Below are 21,395 nucleotides of genomic sequence, written 5' to 3'. Positions count from 1 at the left end.
TCATACCAGTCTATTTCATACTCTGGCTGGTCTTGTAAAGGGTCCAGCGACCTCTCCCAATCTTCCTTTATTCCTAGCCCTTCACAATAAGGCTAAGGCTGAGGCATCGGAATTCTCAGCACGGGGGCAAGCGCTATTGAAGGTCGCAGTGATCTGATGGTGCCCCTCTGAGCCTCTGAGGTCCAAGGGTGAGCCAGGAGGTCAGATTAGCCAAATATGAGGTTGGTTCTTCCCTAGGAGATTCTTGGCTATATACCAATATATCTATCCACATTTATTTTATTATTTATTTATTTGGAAGTTTTCTATAGCGCTAACAAGACCCGAAGGTAGCAGAGCGCTTTACAGTAAAAGGAATGCAAAAGTGAACAAAAAGACACGTAACAAATAGGGGCGATCATCGAATGACAATTAGGGAGGAGGAGAGGTTCGTACAGTAGGACTTCTTGGTAATGGGATACAGAGATAACACATAGTTCTGGGGATGCTTGTTGATCCTAGTTATCCAGGACCTAGGGAACGGATGAGGAATAAGGATTTGAGTTGGCTCTTGAATTCCGCATAGGACGGTATGGTTCTGATATGCGGGGGGATAGAGTTTCATATTTTGGGGGCATTTCCTGTGAAGGAGCAGTCCGCAGTTTTTTTCTTTCTGGTTTTTGGTAGGATGAGCAGCAGGGAGTCAGAGCTTCTCAAGTTTCTACTTTGGCCAGCTTTTGTGAGTTTGTTAGCCAAGTATTCTGGTTTTCCGGTGTGGAGGGCCTTGTGGGTTAGGCAGGCTGTTCTGAAGGTGCTACGCATATCCACCGGGAGCCATTCAAGTTCTTTGAGTGCAGGGGAGATGTGGTCAGATTTTTTGCATCCTGTGATCATTCTTGCTGCCGCATGCAATGTTGTTTTTAATGGAGCCAGGTGTGATTTGGGGATGCCTGTTAGGATTGAGTTCCCATAGTCCAGTCTAGATAGAACTAGAGATTGCGTGGCTAGTTTAAGGTCCTTGTTGGGAATGAAAGGTTTGATTTTGTTCAAAAGTCTGAGGTTGAAGAATGCACTTTTTGCCAAGTTCTTAATGTGGTTTGTCAAGATTAGTTTGGGGTCTAGGGTGAAACCCAGAGATTTTACGGAATCAGCTAGCGTGAGAGAAACTTTGAGAGCATCGATCGACTTCAGCCATTCGATGATTTGAGGGTTGTCTTCTTTGTTTGAGATGAGAAGGGTTTTGGTCTTGTCGGGATTGAGTTTCAGGTGATTCTTTGTCAGCCAATCTTGAACATCATTTAAGACGGCATTTAGTCTGTGGATGTCGTTAAGTGAAGAGGTTTCCAGGTAGATCTGTGTGTCATCCGCGTAGAGGTGGAAGTGGATATTGGCATTCCTGAGTAGTTTGGCGAGAGGTTCCATATAGATGTTGAAGAGCTGAGGAGAAAGTACTGATCCTTGGGGGACACCCTTGTTGACTTGCTGGGTTTCGGAGGTGAAGTTCTTCATTTTTATTATTTGCGAGCGGTTGTGTAGAAAGGAGGTAAAACACTCGAGAACTACCTCGCCGAGGCCAGCTCTTACTTGCAGAGTCTTGATGAGGAGCTTATGGTCCACCGTGTCGAAAGCTGCGGATGAATCTAGGAGTATGAGGAGGCAGCACTTGTCAGCGTCAAGGGAACCGTGAATGTCGTCTATGATGTTCAGCATTGCGGTTTCTGTCCTGCGGCCTTGCATGAAGCCGGATTGGAGGGGGTCCAGGAGACTGATGTTATCCAGATGATGAGTCAATTGCAGGAGAACGCATCGTTCCAGTGTTTTGGCAAGTAGAGGGAGGTTAGATATCGGTCTGAAATTGTTCAAGTCAGTGGAGTCAAGACCGGGTTTTTTCAGCAAAGGGGTGACTTGTCCCATTTTTAGACAGTCGGGACCACTCCGCTTTGTAGGGAGCTGTTTATGATTTTGCCCCAGATAGGTGCTAAGGTGAACTTCATTTTTTTGATTAGTGAGGGAGGAATGGGGTCTGAGATGTGAGCTGATGGTTTGGAGGTCGAGATCAACGAGATTATCTCTGTTTCCTGCACGTGGCGAAAGCTTAGCCAAGGGAGGGGAGAGGAGCCGGATGGTAGGGCCTGTGGAATGGCCGCGTTGTTCTTCGGGAGGTGTAAGTTGTTGATGTTAGAGATAATTCGATTTTTAAGACTTTATCGTTGAAGAAGGTGGCGAAGTTATCGCATAGTTCTTTGGACGCTTGTAGGGGTGAGGGCAGAGGCTTGGATGTTTGATGTCTGATTATGTTGTAGAGCTCCTTAGGTCTGTTTTTGGAATTGGCTAGTGCCTCTCGGAAGAAGCTGGATTTCTTGTTTTTGATATGGTTGTTGTACTTCCTGCGTGCTGTTTTTAGTTGTAAGCGAAGGATGGCTGTTGGGTTGTTTCTCCACTTTCTTTCTTTGGCTCTCAGGGTTCTTCTTTCTGCGTTGAGGTCCGCATTGAACCAGGTTCTAGAAGGGGTGGCTCGGCTTCTTTTGAGCTTTAGAGGAGCTAGATTATCGAGAATGGAGACTAGTTCGGAGTTGTAGTGGTCGATGAGATCGTTGGTCGAGAGGTGCAGAAAGTTGTCTGGAAGAAGTGAACTTAGTTGACCTTCTAGAATGTCTTGGGGTACTTGGGAGAGGTTTCTCGACCATTTGGGGGGGGTCTTGGGGAGGTTTAAGCGGGATGATGGGGTGATTGATGTGAAATAGGATCATATGATGATCTGACCAGTCAACAGGTAGTATGTGGTTGACCGTGATTGAATTCTTTTGTGCGATGATGGCGTCCAGTATGGCTCCTTTGTAGTGTGTCTCCTCGGTGCAATGTTGAGTAAGGTTGCTGTCGGCGAGGAGGCTGGATAGCGGATCTGATTAGAGGGTTATGGATTTCGTTCCATCGGAGATTCAGGTCACCAAGAATTAGGTTGTTGGAATCACCGAGAGCGTCTTGTACAATCAGGTTGGATAGTTGATCTCCAAACTCGTTGTTTCTGCCCGGGGGGTGATAGAGTAGATGGCACAGTAGAGAGTCATTGTCTTTGGTTTTGATGACAGTGGATAGACATTCGAATGAGTTGTACTCGAAGGAGGATGTTTCTGTGATGCTCCAACTGTCCTTGTGGATGATAGCAACCCCACCTCCTCGTTGTTCTATCCTGTCTTTGGAGATGAGGGAGAGACCAGGTGGTACCAGCATGTCTAGGCAGGAAGAGATGTCTTGTTTAGCCAGGTCTCAGTGAGGAACGCAACGTCAATGTCATACACATACACATACTATGGTAGAAATATATCTACTGTTTACTACATTGGCAATTGCGATTTCTTTTGTATGCTTCTGTCTCCCGATTGTCGCAGCAAATATGTTTTACACAAGAGTGACGATGGACCAATAAATAATTAATGAAACATCCTAATCGCCATCCGGTGTATTTTCTGAGAATAGGAAAGAACGAGTGACTGAGCAAAAAGTACTGTACTGTTTCCCATGATCACTTAGAAATTGGTGTTTGTCATTTTCAGTGGTTGGCAGAACCTACCTACACCACTATAAGATACGGGGGTTGGTAGTATAATGGCTGACGTATCCTGTTCGGGTGTCCTGAAGCGGTTTGGACCCCAAGCTCTCAGTTTAGGTCATCCAAAATGCGCAGGTCCTGGGGATTCCTAGGAACTACACGACATGGCAACGCCAACGTTTGTTTGGTTCTTATATTACCAGTTAAAATCGGAGTAGTTCAGTCGTACTTTTTCAGAAAGTCCCGCTCACACTTTTCAGAGACGTTTGAAGTGGGAAGGGAGATCCGCCTCAGCGGAGCAGATATACCCTGTGTATTGGCTGCAGGTTTAAACAAGCTTGTAAGCATAAAACGTTCCCAAATTGTGCAAAACCCCTAATTACTAAAACTTTTATTCTTATCCTTTGAGAATGCCTGACAACGCCATTGGTGGTTGAGGGGAAGACAGATTTACAAGCGCTCTCAACATTACAGAAAACTGCATGTGAGAAGTTGGCCAGGTATATGCTGTCCACTAGTTATAGTGCGCACCTCTCGCCAGTCCAAACAACCCTTATTGATGAATAGGTTTAAGACAACCTTTATTGAAAGCTATCCTAGTGGTAACTATGGAGAGCAGCCTTCAGACTAAGTCTTGAAGGAGTGTAAAGCAGCTTGGATTACCAGATTATAACCTCTTGAATGACCAAATGAAAGGGGAACCACACAAAATATAAATAAAATATATGTATTTATTACTAAACACTCTCTACTAACCTCTTTATAAGATTAGAGAGCAAGATACACAATATCCGCACACTAGAAAGTAAGTAAATAGCACAATATACAATGGGCCCCAGGGGGAGACCAAACCATATATATTAAGAAAGTGGTATAAATTCCACAACTTGACTAGCCAGTGCCTAGAGCACGTAAAATCGCTGGGAACCCAAGGAACGACCCAAGGTAGTGACACAGGGAACCCACGGGGGACGCGTGCAGTGTGAGAACAAAGCTGCAAGCTCCGTACAATCCTATGTGAAAGTAGCGGTTGAAATTTTAAAGATTAAGGACACTTCGGAGAGGACTTGGAGCAAACTCTTTTAGACTTAGAAGGTTTTAAGGCCAGCACCCACGTGAGCACCCGAGTACTCTTGTTACCTTACCCAGGGAAGCCGGGTGCATAGGTGTCAAATGGTGTCAGGATTCGTCACTCTTCAATGGCGAGTTGCTGCAAAGTGCTGCTGCTGTGGAAAGGAACAGTGTCCGATGTGATCCAAGCCTGGATCGGAGCTGTGAAGAATGTGAAAGCAGAGGGGAGAGAGTCTGGGTTACTTCAGGGGGACCAGAGGCACGGTAGACCAATGCCCACCAATGTTGGGTGTTTCAGGTGAGAAGAGGTGAAGCGTGACTCAGCTGCCACGGGGACCAGGAGACGTCGACCAAAGTCCACAGGCGAGCTGTCCCACGAAGGATGTAGAGTGCTGGGGGGTCAGTGTCTGAATCGGAGACCAACAAGCCTTGGCAACAGCAACCCACGCAGTGAGAGTAAAAAGGCTTTGGTGTGGATCAGCAAGGTCCTGGTGACTCCCCAATCGGTGGAGAGTCAAGGTATCTCTGGAGCAACCAGATAAACCAGTTGAAAGTTAAAGTACCCTTCTCAGGGATCCACAAGTCGACGGACAAGGGATCGCGAAGGGACCTCGAGAGGAATCACTAAATACCAGCCACGGTTCACTCGTGGAGTGTAAGCCAGTAATCTTCGGTGGAATCACTGCTCGGGTCTGGACTACCAGTAGCCCAAAGCACAGTCTCAGGGATCGCCAAGAAGCATATGCTGCCTCAAATGTGCACGGTGTCCAGGGGTTTGGGTTGCATGGTCCCCACGAGGGCTTTGGATCTCAGGTTTGCTGAGAGCACAGATCGGCCTCGGGAAAGCTTGGAAATCCACCTCCTGTGTTGCAAAGACTTCGGAGTCCTTCGGGAGCAGCTTAGTTGCAAACCGGACAGATGCGTTGTTGGTTCCTGTCTTGGAGGGGAGTAACTCCTGTACTCCAAGGGAGATCCTTTGGTCATCCAAGGAAGTGTAGATAGTTGAAGTTCTGGGATTCTGTAGCAGAGTTTCGTCCAGGTAAGTCTAAAGTCCTGTAGTCAGGGGTTCCTACTTTATACACAAGGAAGGGGTGGGACAAACTCTGGGGACCCACCTATGGGAGTTTCAGGACAGAGGGGTGGCTACACCCATGTCCTTTGTCCAGTTTCGCGCCAGAGCAGGGACGGAGTGCCCCTGCAACAGGTTTGAGCTGGACTATGCACAGGGACACCAAGTGTGCCCCCAGTGCAGACATCAAAGCACTCTTGGAGTGCACCCACCCAGCCGAAATACACTAAAGCCTGTCTGGGAGGTGGTCTCACCTCCCTGTGACAGGAAACCTATTTTCCAGCCTCCCCTGCCGGAGTTTTGTCCAGCAGCAGGAGGGCAGAAGCAGGTCTGTGGGTGGCAGCATCCATTTCGTGATGCCAGGGTTCTGTGAAGCTGGTCCGGGGTGTACCGGTAGTCATATTTCTCCCTCTAGTAGGGTGGAATAATACGTCCCCCGCCAGTTATTGGCGGGGAGGTATGATTCCAAGGTGTTTGACACCAAACACGACATGTTTCCATGCAGCCATTCCAAAGTTAGAATTTACCGCAAGGTTATAATGCATTTTAGAGTATATGGTTTGGCTTCTGGATTGATCAGGCCTGCCATAGTGGTGACTGACAGGTTTATATGTGCAGTGATATGGATATAGTGAACCTAGATCTAAGTAAGGGGTGCTTAACCACCTTACACAGGCTGCTGTAACAGACCTGTTGTGTCATTTTGAATGATCTCTCAGGGGTGGCATAATACATGCTGCAGCCCGTGAGAGGCCTCTGGGGTACCTATGCCCAGGGTATATAGAATACCATATACTATGGACTTATAAGGGTACCCCAAAATCCAATCTCTGGTGTACTTTAAGTACATGCAATCATTTGAGAGACGAAGCATCTAGGCTGGGGCCCTGGATTGCAGGGTCCCAGCCAGACTAAAGTTGAAAAACTGTGAAACATCAGCAAAAAGTGGGGGTAACTATAAGAAGCAGATCCTACTCTCCTACACTGCAGACATGAAGTAACTATAAAATTGTTAGAACACTGCATACCCGCAACAGGTGGCTGTATTACCTTAGCGATCGAAGCACACAATGTGTTTGGATTAGAGGTATTCTATTCTTGGGTTCAGTTTCTGACTGCAGAGCCACAGACTAAATTGTTTCACACATACGTTGTAGTTGAACCACCGGAAGAATGCATTCCATACGAAGACATTGTAGTACTGTTAACTTATCAGCAACACAGACATTGGTTGAAAGGCCCCCTCCCACACACATCTGTTGTAAGACTCCGCATAGAAGGAGCGACCTGACCCGTCACAGCGAAATACACTCCACATCCTGAGATAAATACACTACCAGTCGAAGTCCATACAATATACAAAGACATAGTCCGGCTATACAGACACATTCTTCAGTTCGTCATGCGTACAGTAACAGTCAAACCTGCGAGAAATGCTCAAGTCGGTCCACATCAGACCATACCTACAATTAGCCCACAGACACTAAAATCAATAATGGGGACAATACCCTCCAAAGGGGACCAAATTCCGTTCTGGATAGCACAAAAGATTGCACCGCTGGAAGCAGTATTTCCCCGTAAGGGTCCGCAGGAAAAAAATAGAATTAGCTTGCCAATGGGGATGGTTCCCTCGACTGAGGATTGTACCACTTGGGGAACAATCTTTTCTGCCATTTACATGAGAGAAAACAGTACACCTTCCATAGCAGTCAATCCAGAGGTAATGAAATAGATACAGAATGAGCATGGGGCAGGATCTGCCCTGAACACGGTGATGAAACGGATGTACGAGTTACTTAGCTTCGGTAACTATGTATCTGGTAGACACAATTCTAGCCACACATTCCTTAACTTAGAATTACCCCCAGGCCTGAGACCTGATCCGGACAACTTTTCTGCCACTGCATCCCTGGGCGCCAGGGGGACAGCACCACGTGACTCCACCCTGACGGCGTCTGCGCTGGTGATGTAAGCGAGGATACACAAGTCCCACCCCGGCGCGCCTACATCAGTTTTCATCGGAGAACTTCCGCGCCACAACGCGGAGCCATCACAACAAAAACTGTGAGAATACTGGAACAGTGTGCGAAGACCCAGCTATTCAGAAGGGAAAGAGACCAAAAGTGAGGAACAGCATATCCACAATAGTGCCAGGCACTAAGGTACCAAGTCACAGAATGAAAGAACAGAGCGCAGCCAATGTAAGCAAGCCTGCAATCAACCGAACAGCTTCCCTGGTAAGAGAGATCATGTGAAAAAGGGAACAGCAGATGAAAAAACCTGCAACCACCGCCCGGAGCCAAGAAAGGATCCAAGGTCAGAATGTCTCAATGACAATTCATCCCCCAACAACACCAGCGGGGAGGAGGGGTCGACTCCTAAAAAGAACCAAGGTTGAGACCCAGTCAGGGAACCGCAACCCCAAGGACTGTAAGAGTCAGAAGTGCAAGCAACCCAAGGAAGCTGGGTACAACAACCCCTACATTGGGGGCCAAATGCATGGACGCAGAAGTACTCAGACATTCGCCCACCAATCACCAAAAAGGAATAATTGGAGCAACAACAACAACAAGGCGAGCATCCCCCTGGGAGGAAGCAGAAGGAAGCACTTGCAGAGGACTGCCACACTGAAGCAGGCGAGCACAGAAGACCGAGAAGGGCCCTCGCAGAAATGGGGAGGAAGGGTGGGCCGTGAATGAATCTGGGGCTAGAATCGTCTCTACCAGATACATCGTTACCGAAGTTTAGTAACTCGTACATCTGATAGAAACTACTAGCCGCAGATTCCTTAACATAGACTAGATACCCTAGCCACACCCCAAAGGGGGGGAGGATTCTGTGAAAAGACCTCTCCAGCTCAGACGAACCCAAGAGCCTGCACAGGGGAGCTGCTACGGGGACAAGGAAAGATAGCCCCGTCCACCACAGCAGGGAAGTGGCACCAGCCCTAAACTGAGGAGAACCTCAACATCGTGGAAGAACTCATGCCCCACAGGGGATGTGTTAAAATGAGCAAAAAAGGCAACGCAGCCTTCACCAACAGGAGAAAGCAATCCAAAGGGTGTGGGGGGATGCGCCTCCACCGGAAGCCCCAAGGTACAGGCAGTGCAGAGGAAGAAGAGCCACCTACAGACTTCAAGCAGAAGAGGCCCAAAAACGGCAAGCCCTCCACCAGGAAACATACCCAGGAAGAGGGCCGCCAAGCCCATCCCAGCTTGAAGCCAAAGACAAGACTGAACTACGCCTCCGCAGGAAATCCGGCAGAAGAATAAAAAGCCCACAATGGCCCCACAAGACAAATCAGGAGCACCAGGGCCAGCGCCAAGGTCGCCAGCCACAGAACAGAAGAGCAGGCGGGGGCAGCCAGCTGCTAACAAAGCCACAAAACTAAAGGCCCGGACACATCAGGTTCAGAACAAGGGCAGGGCTAGTAAACTGTCCCGAACGACCCCTAAAATGGACCGCCCCAGACAGAACCGATCCACTAAGTAGTGAGAGACGCTATAAGATGAGAGGAGTAACAAGTATGATGGACCAAGCCATCAACACAGGAAACTATGCCCTCAGAAGCCCCAGACAGAGGCCAAGACCAAACAGTAGGCAAGGGCAAAACACCAGGAAGGGTGATGAACCCGCCAGGTGAAATCTACACGTTCCCCGTATAAGACAGAGCTATACGATAGGTACACATACCCCACATAGGGTAGGACATGTCCCAAGAAAGCATGGGAACCACTCTTAGGGAAAAAACAATCCTGCATCAGAGGACAAAATCATAGACCTGCGGCAGAAACCACAGAAGGCTTAGTAGTCAGCCAGAAAACGCATTTGTACCAAAAAGGGGGCTGAACCAGCAGCCAAATGAAGAGTGGGGCCAACCAAGGCCCAGAGGGCACAGTATCCCTCACCGAAAGTGTAAAACACCCGTCCAAAAACTAAGTATCAGGAAAAAGTGGGATAACTTCTTGCACCAAGCCCCAGAGGATCAGCAGACCAACCTACTGAGAAGGAGGAGGAAGAAGATGGAACCCCGCAAGAAGACGCTGAATGGCGGAGTCTGCATGAGTATTAAACAACAGGACCCCTTCAAAAGGGAGGTCGACCAGATGCTCTCCAATATTTTCAGGGGAAACAGCATTGCGTAACCAAGCATGGCGACGGAGAGCCACAGAAGTGGCCATAGCACGGCCAACAGCATCGGCAACACCCAAAGCTGCACGAAGAATAAATGCGGAAAACTCTCTGCCATCCAAAACATGGCCCCGCAGATCAGCACGGGCCCCCTCATGAGAGACATGAGAAAGAAGGGACGCCACAGAATCCCACAGGCCAGAAGTAGCCCTGGTCAACACACACAAGGTTTTAAGCGCCCTCAAGGCAGCACTAGAAGAAGCGAAAGCATTACACCCCCATGAATCTAACCACCGGACCTCCCGAGATGGAGGAAACAGCACTACAGGCAAACATGGAAAGGCATTGCGCAGTAGAGTGCCTTGAGTAGAAGGGTGGAAAGAAAGACAGACCAGGTCGTGCGGAGCAGGACAATGACGGTGCAGTAGAGCCTGAGGCACCGGATCGCCAGTGGCAGGGCGCCCCAAGCCCCAATAAGAGAATTATGAAGTGGCGCTTCAAAGGGAAGGAACAACTCCCATCCACCAGAGCCCTGGTGGTAAATCTCTAAGAGGTTGTCTGTAGGAAACAGGGTGACCGGTTCACCCATCCTCAGAATACCAGCAGCCGTGGAAATTGCCAGAACAAAGGCAACACTGGCCGCAGTAGGGCGCCGCAGAGGTGAAAGTAATTCCTCTGTGGGTGACGGTTGCAGACTGAGCTGCTTATCCCCAAGTCCAGGGGGAAGCGGCTAGCACCAGCATGTAGGAGGGTCCAGAGGAATGGGGAACCTGAGGGGCCACAGGGGCGGGCGGAGATGCCGGTGGAGAAGTCAGCCGAGAACCAGGGAAAGAAGGGTTCGAGGATTTAGGCCGTGGGGATGGTGAGGAGCCTTCCCTAGAAGATGCCGATGAAAAGACAACTACACAGCGCCCTGTCTCCGGGGGAAGAACACACCAACAGGTGAAGGACCTCAGGAGAAAAAGGGGCCTCAGGAGACTAATCCAGAACCTGACGCCGGCGCTGCTCTTTGGAGTCCGCCATCGGCGCGCGCCTGATCGGCGTCGACCGGCGCCAAAATGGGCCTCTGTGGCGCCGGGCAGACTCCTGCCACCACATGCTCTCCAGGGGAATGGGGTGAAGGCGCAGTGTTGTAACGGAGCCCGTTCGACCTCAGACGGAGCAGCCGCCCGCGCCTAGGACCGAGAGGTTCTCGGGAAGGCGCCCCAGGCCTCGGCCTCCACCTGCGACTGCCAGAGCCGGGAAGGAAAGGCCCCCAGTGCCGAAACGGCACCGGCTCAACCTCTAGTGAGGCAACCGCCTACTCAGAGGATCGAGGGGGACTCCGGGCCAAGCCCGGAGTCCCGGCGATCACCTGCGACAACACAGGGTGCCTCCTACGACCTGAAGCCGAAACCTTCGGCGCCGGGGCTGGAGGCGCCGGCGCAGAAGTCCCCGCGCAAGGCAAGGGATCCGCAGACACCACAGGAGGTGGAGGAGGGGCCAAAGAAGCCTCCAGTGCCGCAGTGTAGGCTGTCATTTGGGCTCTAGTCGCCTCTGCGCCGGGAAATGGCGGGTAGGGAAGCGACAAGCGGGGGCACCTGTCCCGGGAGGGAGCCGGAGCCCACCGCGGAAGGAGGACAAGGCCTTGGAGACATACTGAAAGACCTAGCAGCCGGTGAGCCACGCCCAAAAGGCTCCTTGCCTCAGAGGTAGGGGATGGACGCTGGGTCGCCACCGACCTGGATAAGCGCGCAGACAACTTCATCCGGCGCTCCCGCCACGATTTGGGCTTAAGGTGTTGGCAGGCGTCGCAGCTCTCGGAGTCGTGGTGCTCACCTAGGCACCACATGCAAATCGAATGAGGGTCCGTCGCCGACCTGGGACGTGCACAGGAGGTACAAATCTTGAAGCCCGAACGCTTTCGGACACCGTTCCACTAAACGCTAAAGCGTAAAAGAATGGAAGGCCTGAAAACAGGCCCGGACAGTAATCCGGATCCGCGTTGCACGCGAAAAGAGAGAAAACTGACGTAGGCGCGCCAGGGTGGGACTTCTGTATCCTCGCTGACATCACCCAGCGCGGACGTCAGGGCGGAGTCACGTAGTGCCGTCCCCCCGGCGTGCAGGGATGCGGTGGCAGCAAAATTTTCCGGATCCAGTCTCACGCCTTGGGAATCACGATAACATTAGGAAACCTGGACGGTATTAGGACACAGTCATGTTCATTTCATTCCTTTTCATGGTTCATCAAATAAACTTGGAAAGGGATGGGCGATCAGAACAACAGACAGAAGAGCGACCAAAGACAAAAAGGGAATCATATCGTAATTCAGATTACATTATCAAGCAGGAACAGAAACCTAAAGCAAAGCCTCAATTCAAAAAGAAGAAAGTAGCTGGCTTGAAAATTAGACATGCCTAGGTTACAGAGGATTCGGCTTCTGAACAGGGAATGGGCTTGGACGATGCCAGACAGCACGGCAGAAGTAACATAGCTCGCCAGAACCTGAAGGATTTTATGGTGAAAGCAGTATTGAATCAACAGATCACAGAGGAAACATTTGATAAAGAGTTTGTGTCCCACATTGACTATATGAAATAACACTCCAAATAGAAGGGGACATCTCAAGAAAAGTCAAAGGTCTCTTTTGGGAGAACTTAACATTTAGATAGGACATCCTTTTAGCAAAAAAAGATTGGCTAACAGAATTTGTGATGGATTGCCCAAAAGGGGAAAGTGTTGTTTTGCCTACTTTCTCCAATCCGTTCCTGAATCTCTATAACATTCACGTATGCAGCAGTGGGCCCTAGCACTAGCTTCGGAATTATACCGCAACCATGTAGAGTGGGATGTGGAGTCTAATCACCACGAAATCCCATTAAAATATATAAAAAAAATCCACAGAGACCGTATTCTATTAAAAACATTGCAAAAAGACAGGTCAAAGAAATCTTAGACCACCTTGAATACCAAGGTGTGATTGAGACTTGCACCTCCCAAATTAACAATCATATGTATACTATAATGAAACTCATATCGTCTAGTTTTAGATCACCAACATTTAAACCCAAGCACACTAACATTTGCAGTTTAAAATGCACATAGAGCTGCATTAATGAATAACATTGTGCAGAGGAAATACAAATCGACATTAGATATCTTGAATGGATTCTTCTGCCAAAATCTAGCTCCAGAAAGCAGATATTTGACAGCATTTTGTGCCCTCGGCACTTAGCATAACTTCTGTCATTTGCCCCAAAGGTATAAGAACAGCCCAGGGCTATTCTCTGGAAAAGTGTCAGAATTATTACAAACATGCGATGAGGAGGCAGGGTTTTATGGAGATGACATCTATCTGATGGACGATGAATTACTTGAACACTTGTGCAGGGTGAATAACATAATTGTGAGTTTTGCCAATTTGGGCTACATATTTAATTTCAAGAAATCAAAAATTGCCCATCTCAATGTCCTATTTTTGGGATGTGAGCTATCAAGTGAAGGCAAGAGCCTGGCAGCCAACTTTTTTTTTGTTTTTCTTTTAAAGTGAGCTCTGCTCCAACCTACGAAGACTCTGAAGGGTTTGCAATCCATTTTAGGATTCCTACATTTTGGCATAACATACATTCTGGATTACGCAGAAAGAGCAAAGCCCTTCAAACGACTTAATCAGACGTGATTTCACAGCACATCAGTGGACACAGGAACATACAGATATTCCCTGTTTTGTTCAGGCTGACATGATCGCATTAAAACATTTGCAGACATGTGTGAATTCTAATAACTTGGTGATCCGGGTGGTCCTGGGTTTATAAGGATATACATACATCACTTTCAATTAAGGTGAGACAGTCCCAATTGCATACAAATCACATTTATACACAAATGCTGAAATGCGATTTGCAGCCACAAAACAAAATACTGACAGCAGTACAGACTGCTGTAGAGAGAGAAAGAGCACTAGCACAGGGGAAACACATAATATTTGTAACCCCAGAACCAACTTAAGAAGCTGTTACCAAAGCGCGTATTCCAAATGCAAAAGCACTGCATCCGCAATGGATACAATGAGCTAATTCTCTCACTGCAACAGACTAAGATTACAAACACGATCCTACACTGAAAACACAAGCACCCTGATTTAGGAGTCTTCAACCTTGTCCAATACGATCAGGCTGCGCAACTGCTTTACATTGTGGAATGGAGCCACCCGAATCTCTGAAGTATTGGTGTTTCATGGACATGGTGAGATGATAGGCGGCCCTGCCAGGTGAAGGGTGTCCCCTTTGCCTTCGTGCAGCCTGTCAATGTCTGCACCTATTCATTGAGTAGTAGTCATAGTACTTTTAGATATCCGGGGCAGGTCAGGTCAGTTAATTGAACTCTGCAGAGAGGCGATCGATAAATTTAGCCAATTTACCTGCATATGACTCCTGGTTTTGAGTAGTGGATAGTGTGATCCTCTCCACACCTAGTATGCTCCACATCCTGTGCAGCCAGGCAGTGTGTGTGTGTGGGGGGGAATTCTATCCTTCACAGTGTGAAAGGATTGTTTGTTGACAGGCCCCCAGCGCCAAGGTGATGTGGCAGGCCTACCCCTCCCCCCAACCGGCTCCAGCCGAAGCACAGGTGGTCTATACTACCCCCTACTCCCCTTCATACTACAAGCCTCCATGATGGTATGGGATAGGATACGGTTCACATGGGGATTGTTCTTCCTCACATCTCTGATGATGCCTATCCTTGACCCCTATCCTGGGCAATCCGGACTTGATGCTAGGGCTCAAACCGACAGCCTACATGAACTGGTAGGAAGATGGGGGCTTGCACGCATTGGCCAACTATTCATCACAAAAGGGATGATCTCCTTTGACACGGGTAAGGCAGACTACGGCCCCCCGGAAACAGAATGGCTCAGTTATCTCCAGGTCTGACAATGAGTTACGCATTTGCCTGAGAGACCAGGCGTTCAGTGACATCTCACCTCTTTTAGAAATGGCTCTTTCAAAACGAGGGAGATAAGCACATCATTACACTATATGCTCTGCTAATGCGCCCTCACCGGAGGAGAACACCCCTGAACAGAGAGGGTGGGAATAAGGAAATCGGGAGACCCGTGACAACCCTAGGAATGGGAGGATATATATTATCGAGCTCGATACAGAGCATGTAATGCATATAGTGTAGAAACAACCACTAAGATACTTGCACTTTGGTGCATCATCTCAGTTAGAATGTATAAATGGAACCTGGTCTGTAGTGACATTTGCTGGCTGGGGTGAGGAGCAACAGGCACCCTATTGCACCTATTGTGGACGTGTCTGAAATTGACCAGATACAAATGAGGAGATCTTAAACGACTGATGAATACCTGGGCACTCAACTCCATGCGTTCCAGCATATGTCATACTTGGGTAATCAAACACCTTGATTTACCCCTTAAAATAAAGGTAGGCCTGCCACATCACTTTGGCGCTAGGGGCCGGTCAACAAACAAACCCTTCACACTGTGAAGGATAGAATTTAACCCCCCCCCCCCCCCCCCCCCCCCCCCACACACACACTGCCTGGCTGCACAGAATGTGGAGCATATTATGTTCTCTTGTTACCTATGTAAAAAGTCAAGATGGATTGCGATGTCATTCATGTATACATTTGACTGGCAGATACCTCTGGGGTACATAGCTCTGCGATTGCTTTGTGATCTGTCAACGAAATCGTTAAAAAAAATAAAAAAAACAGGAGTCATATGCAGGTAAATAGACTCCATTTCTCGATCGCCTCTCCGCAGAGTTCAATGAACTGACCTGCCCCGGATATCTAAAAGTACTATGACTACTACTCATGGAATAGGTGCAGACATGGACAGGCTGCACGAAGGCAAAGGGGACACCCTTCACCTGGCAGGGCCACCTATCGTCCCAATTCCTCACAAATGACATGTATACATTCCCTACAGTGTGAGTACGGGGAAGAAGAGAGATGGAGGGGGAAGTTGGAGTGTTTTGGTTTTATATTTTCTAAAATTACCTTGGCTGTACAATTGAGGCCCGACCCTCCGTATATCTGGGACTCGACCTGAGCTATGTTCAATTGCTTGTATCAGCCTATCCTTTCTTTTTTTATTTATTGTTTAGTTGCCATTTCACAGAAAATAGCAATACCAGTAGCGAATATGAATGCAGTAGGTTAATTTCACCTAACCAGCCTATCCTTTCTTGTACAAAATAAAACTGATTTCAACTACAAAATAGGGCCCAGCGTTCCATACGATAAAGCACAGCATACAATTGACTCTTGAGAAGAGGGATGTGACTTCACAATCAGTGGCGGATACGGTCTGCAACCTAAAAAGTTTCAAACGGTGATGAGTTAAAAGGTGAGGAATTTCAGGTAGCACTACCCATCAGAATTGCAGGGAGCTGAAGGGCTACGAGTGTGGTAAGAGCTACAAAAGTTGTGAGCCAAAGCTTAGGCTTGGGGACAAGGTGTGTGGAGTGCTGTCTGGACTACAGGGTAAACACTCTGAACTAGCAAGAGTCATTAGGCGAAGTATTTGTATTTTAATGGCATTTATTTTAGAGATCATGGAAATCCAAAACGGCTTTAGAGGGCTACAGAACAATCCTGAATAACACAGCACAGGGCACCAGCGTTATGTAAGATTGCAAAAATAGAATAAAAAAACCCACTACTGAGTAATATAATTGAAATCAATGTACATCAGCACTTTCAAATGAAGACTGGGCTCAGAGCAAGGTTTAAGGTACCGTCTGTGCTACAGTGCAAAGTTTTCAGAACATATGCTGCTGCACTAGTGACCTAAACAAAAGATCACCCAGCCAGACAAGCTCCTTAGACACCCTGGTCCCTTTTAATGATTACCTCTTTTAGCTGTTCCTTGCGCAGCTTGTACTGGCGTTTCTGGGACTCCAGCAGGCCGGTGAGTTCCTTCTTCTGCTGCCCCAGGATGTGCTGCTGGAACTTTTTCTCCTCTGCTAATGCAGCCTTTGCCTGTGAGCCAGAAGGAGCAGGGTTGAGGAGACAAGAAAACTAAAATTTCAATAAATACTTTAAAAAGGGAACCAAGAAAAGAAATGGTGCCAATGCGGTCACATTTAAGTGCTCTGGAATAAACACCGCTTTACACAGCTGGCCTTGGTGTCAGGTAAAAAGTTACCTGTACCCATGACTTCAGCAGCAACGAAATGATAGGACCCTACATACTAAGTCGTGGTGTTAGGGGAATCCTCTTTTAGACACCAATGTTATATATTTTTTTCTGGTAAAAAGCAGTATGATTTTGAAGTACTTCACCTCTGACTAATGGCAAGATCTCTAGTGAGTGAAAGTCTCAACGTCAAGATTATGCATGCTCTATTTGTCTAAATGCTTGCTCAGCATGCACCACCCAGCCAATTTACATTGCAGACCTTATATTCACCCACACCGATTTACCTACACATCTTGATATGCAAAATGCTCCCACTAGATGGGGTTCTCTTTGTACAGCTTTCTTTTATTATTGTCAACATAAACCTTTCTTAATGCCTTCGTACAGTCAACTTAAAAGCGGACGTCCTCTTTGCGTCCAACCTGTGTAACCTCTCCTCTCTTTCTTGGCGAGTTGTGGAGAAGAGATGTGAGGACATGGGGTGTATTAGATGATGTGGTAGTGCAGCCTACCATGTTATACACTTATCAACCCCTTTTGGACCCTCAGGTTTAGCCTGTCAAACCCTCAGCTCAATCCTGGGTAGCAGTAGTAATAAGAAGCAAGGTTTACATACAGGAACAAGTGTTAAGCATTTAAACAGCACCAAAACAATTGAAGAAGAAATCGACAACAATCAAGAAAGAAGACACCGATTTGTTGTATTTTATGTGAATTTAGACACTTTAACGTTAAAGATCCACAGGAGGGTTCCAGAGATATAGATTTTATAAGCAATATAAATCAATGCAATTTCACCCAACCACTAACAAGCCTTGACAAAATCAACAAATTGGATACTTGTAAACTTTTTCAAAGAAAATTTAGGTAAGTGTCAATTCGGTCTGTTAGAAGTACTTGGTGGCGACCAATTCTGACAGGGAGCTAGTCAGGGGGACCAGCAAGATCCTCAAGAACAGTTACCTTCACAGTAGAAGCAGTCCTTCAGCAGTTCCAAGCACTTTCTCTGCACCCCAATGGATTACTATCAAGTGGTCCTGATGCAAGAGATAAAGGATGCTGAAGATGCTTTAAGGATGCTGTGAATACAACACGGTTGACAGAGGTCTTCCTGCAAGGATTCCTCAGTCAGGGTCGACATCCCACAAAGTCCTTGCCGGTCCAGCCGAAGCATAGTCGTCACTGGACTACCTGTTGACCCTTGTCGCAGTCACAGGCCAATCCTTCCCTGGTCGATAAGTTTCCATCTGAGGGTCCCAGCAAACCACTGACAGCACTGCTGGGCGCAGCAAACTCTGGTGCAACTCTGCGTGTCGGTTCTTGGTCCTCAGCACTGCATTGCGGCAATAGTAGTGGCTTGAAGACTTTAGGCTACCACTTTACTCCAGCAGGATTCTTCAGCTGTTGTGTTCCTGTGCTACAAACAGGAGGCCTGTCAGCTGGCCCTTGGAATTTTCTAGGCTTGACTGTTTCTGGAGACGGCTTCTCCTTGAGCTGGACCTGGCAGGCACAGTCCCTCTCTTTGCTATCCACCAGGTGCAGTTGTCATTGGTGCAGCCTCGCTTTGCTGGTTCCTCAGTGCAGCAGGGTAATCCCGAGCTGGTAGAAATCTGAAGTCTGGGTGCCAGGGGTGCCCCATTTATATTCAGAAAATTCCATCAGGGTAGGATAAGGATGGTAGCCAATAGGCTACCAGGTTCCCTCCTTCCTGAGAACTGTGGTATCCGGCTAACCCAGGATGCACCATTCTGCGCACTCCCAAAATGGCAAGAAACCTCTCAGCATTCAGAGCTCCTTAGCCCACTCCAGAGGCATGGCCACCAAAGGACTACCCGCCCCTGAAAAAAACGATTTGACAACGGCCACCTCCTCTTCTGTCCCCAGTGCCAGCCTGTCTACCTAAATAATAAGGCAGCCCCTCTCCCAAGTGTTCCCCATTTGCTCTTCAAAGGTGGCTTTGCCATTAAAGCTCGTCTTTCGGGCTAATACCCAGTGGTTTCCTCCAGGAGGAACTTAGCACCTCTTTCCCATGCAGGCCCCTATTGTGTACTTTTGTGGGAGTCATTAGGTTGTCTCCCAAGGAGAACAGAAAGCTGTCTGCAGGACAAGCTCCGTGTATACCAGTACACAGGCACTGGAAACCTTGGGCAACTAAAGTGGCAAATTCTAAAGTTCCACTTTGCCCACCAGTGACCTTAAAATCAATGTAACCATTAAATTAGATTTAATGCACCGATTCTTTTGATACCAAACTGTACCAATCTTATTAGTCCCATTCAGAAGTTAGGAGTGTTGGGGTGGCAGCCTATAACTTTGTACTATTAAAGGGGCTACTAGCCTTTCCACAGTAAAAACGACAATTTAGGGTTTTTACTGCTGGAACATGTAAATGTATGTTTCACTTTCTAACATACAGCATCCTGCCTTAGGGCTTGCTAGGCCAGCCATAGGGGTGACTTGTATACATTAAAATGAGAGATTTAGGCGTTGCCATTACTTTAAATGGCAAAGTTGAGTTAGCAGTTTTAAATAGTCCTTCTAGTCTGCAGTGACAGGCTGGGAGCCATGTTTTACCTTGTTTCACTCATGGTGGCACAGCAAGTGCTACAGTCCCTGGGGGACACTAACTTATGGGCCCTGGGTACCCCTAGAGTCTAGACCATATACTAGGGATATACAAGAAAGTCAGTTAGGGCCAAGCCAATTAGACATACACCATTATTTGGGTCAGAGCACATGCACGGAGTCCTATTTAGCAGAGCTCATGGTATTTCTGAGCCTTTGGAACGGTACCTAATCAAAATGGGGTCAAACAATCGGGACAAACCTGCAAAACGCATGTTTCCTCACAGGGGTAAAAAAATGAAAGGGCATCTTGGGAAGGATAGCCGCTCTGATTTGAAGTACCAACTTAGAACAAGCATTTGCAATGTAATACGTCTCGCATTTGTGAGAGTTTAAGCTATTGGCATTGTAAATGACAATGCCTTTTTTATCTGTTTTGATAATAAACACATAAATAAAAGGCATTTTCATTTACAATGCCAAAAGCTCAAACTCTTGTAAATGCGGGACCTATTCAAACAAGTGACCGCCAATGTCCAGGCTGCTCGGAAAGTGAAAGTCGCATGGTGAGCTGATTGTTGCAGGAAAGCATGTTGTGCCTGCCGTAGGAGAAACTGGTTAAAGAAAATATTGTGTAACAACCTTTTCTTTTCTTTATTTCTTTATGAAGTTTTATATAGCGCAAACTTGATCCCAAAGGATATCAGAGCGCTTTACAATTTGAGGCAAAGGTAACAAATAGGAACATTAGTCTAACATGGGGAATCTAATGGGCATTGAATTATGATGCTATCTCCAAGCTTCCATGAATTGCCTCCGAAATCCATCAAGAAACTGAAACTCCCTGGTCTTGGAGCTCTGGATTCTGGCAACTAGTCGTCTCCTGGGGTTGGAAAATGATGACAATCTTACTAATTCCGCTAGCTCTCCTGTTCTTCTGTTATCTGTACACCACCTACCACGCCGCCTCAAAGGACCAAAGATAGTAAAATACTGTATCAACAAGCTGTAGACGAGCTTATGCGGATCGATATTGACTCAATGTTTGGTTTTGTGTGAGAAGGTGCCCTAGCATGAGCTGAGCCCCTCTGCAGCTTTCTGAACCATCTCCTTCTAGCTGTTCTATGATATAGCCATACCATATACTCTTAAGTGCATTATAATCCTCGCGGTTAATGCTAACTTTGGTTTGGCTTTATCAAAACATGTCAAGTAAGGTGTCAAACACTCTGGAGTACTACCCCCCGACCAGTCCTGGCGGTGGGGGTAGCATTCCACCCTTCATGAGGGAGAAGACAAGTAGTTACTGGTTTACCCGGTTAAAGTTAAACAGAGCCTCAGCATCACAAAATGGATGCTGCTGCCACAGACACGAGTCTGACCTCCTGTTGCTGGACGAAACTCCAGCAGGGGAGGCGTGGACAATAGGTTTCCTGCACAGGGAGGGGCCAGCACCTCCCCAGACAGGTTTTAGTGCATTGGGGCAGGGAGGGCTGAATTCAGTGAATGCTTTCCAGATACTGCCTGGGCAACCAAAGTAAAAGGGCCAGACCTCATGGGAGGCTATAAATGAAGGCAAGGTGGTATGAAGGAGGGACTAACAAGCCTATTAAGGATTCAGAAGCAAGCATTTACGAAGGTCAATGACAAAAGCCAATGACAAATATCGGCAGAGAGTGAGCGGTGCTTTTATTCCATACACTAAAACAGCATGCCTCACAGAGCAGCGCATGTGCTGCCCAGGCTGGACCTAAAAACAACCCTTAACCTCTTGACTGCGAAAGCTTTCACCCCTGGTGCTAAACCTTTTTTGGATGTTTGGGTTACCGGGTACTTAAACTTTCTTAAGTTATTTCCCCCAAAAATGGTATACA

At 47.6% G+C, this 21,395-nt stretch overlaps 1 protein-coding gene across 7 annotated transcripts in view; it reads right to left on the bottom strand.

The window, feature by feature from the left end:
* TAOK2 (TAO kinase 2) overlaps window positions 1–21,395 on the bottom strand; it is a 1,046,857-nt gene that overhangs the window by 236,077 nt on the left and 789,385 nt on the right. For all 7 annotated transcript variants that reach the window (XM_086932114.1, XM_086932110.1, XM_086932116.1 and 4 more), the window contains one exon: window positions 16,668–16,796. In XM_086932114.1, coding sequence (XP_086788240.1) covers window positions 16,668–16,796 — 129 coding nt within the window. The remainder of the gene's footprint in view (window positions 1–16,667; window positions 16,797–21,395) is intronic.

This window comes from Lissotriton vulgaris, chromosome 7 (genome assembly GCF_964263255.1).
Source record: "Lissotriton vulgaris chromosome 7, aLisVul1.2, whole genome shotgun sequence".
NCBI classification, from domain to species: domain Eukaryota; kingdom Metazoa; phylum Chordata; class Amphibia; order Caudata; family Salamandridae; genus Lissotriton; species Lissotriton vulgaris.
The sequence above is the reverse complement of the archived record's forward strand: the minus strand, read 5'-3'. Positions and strand labels throughout refer to the sequence as shown.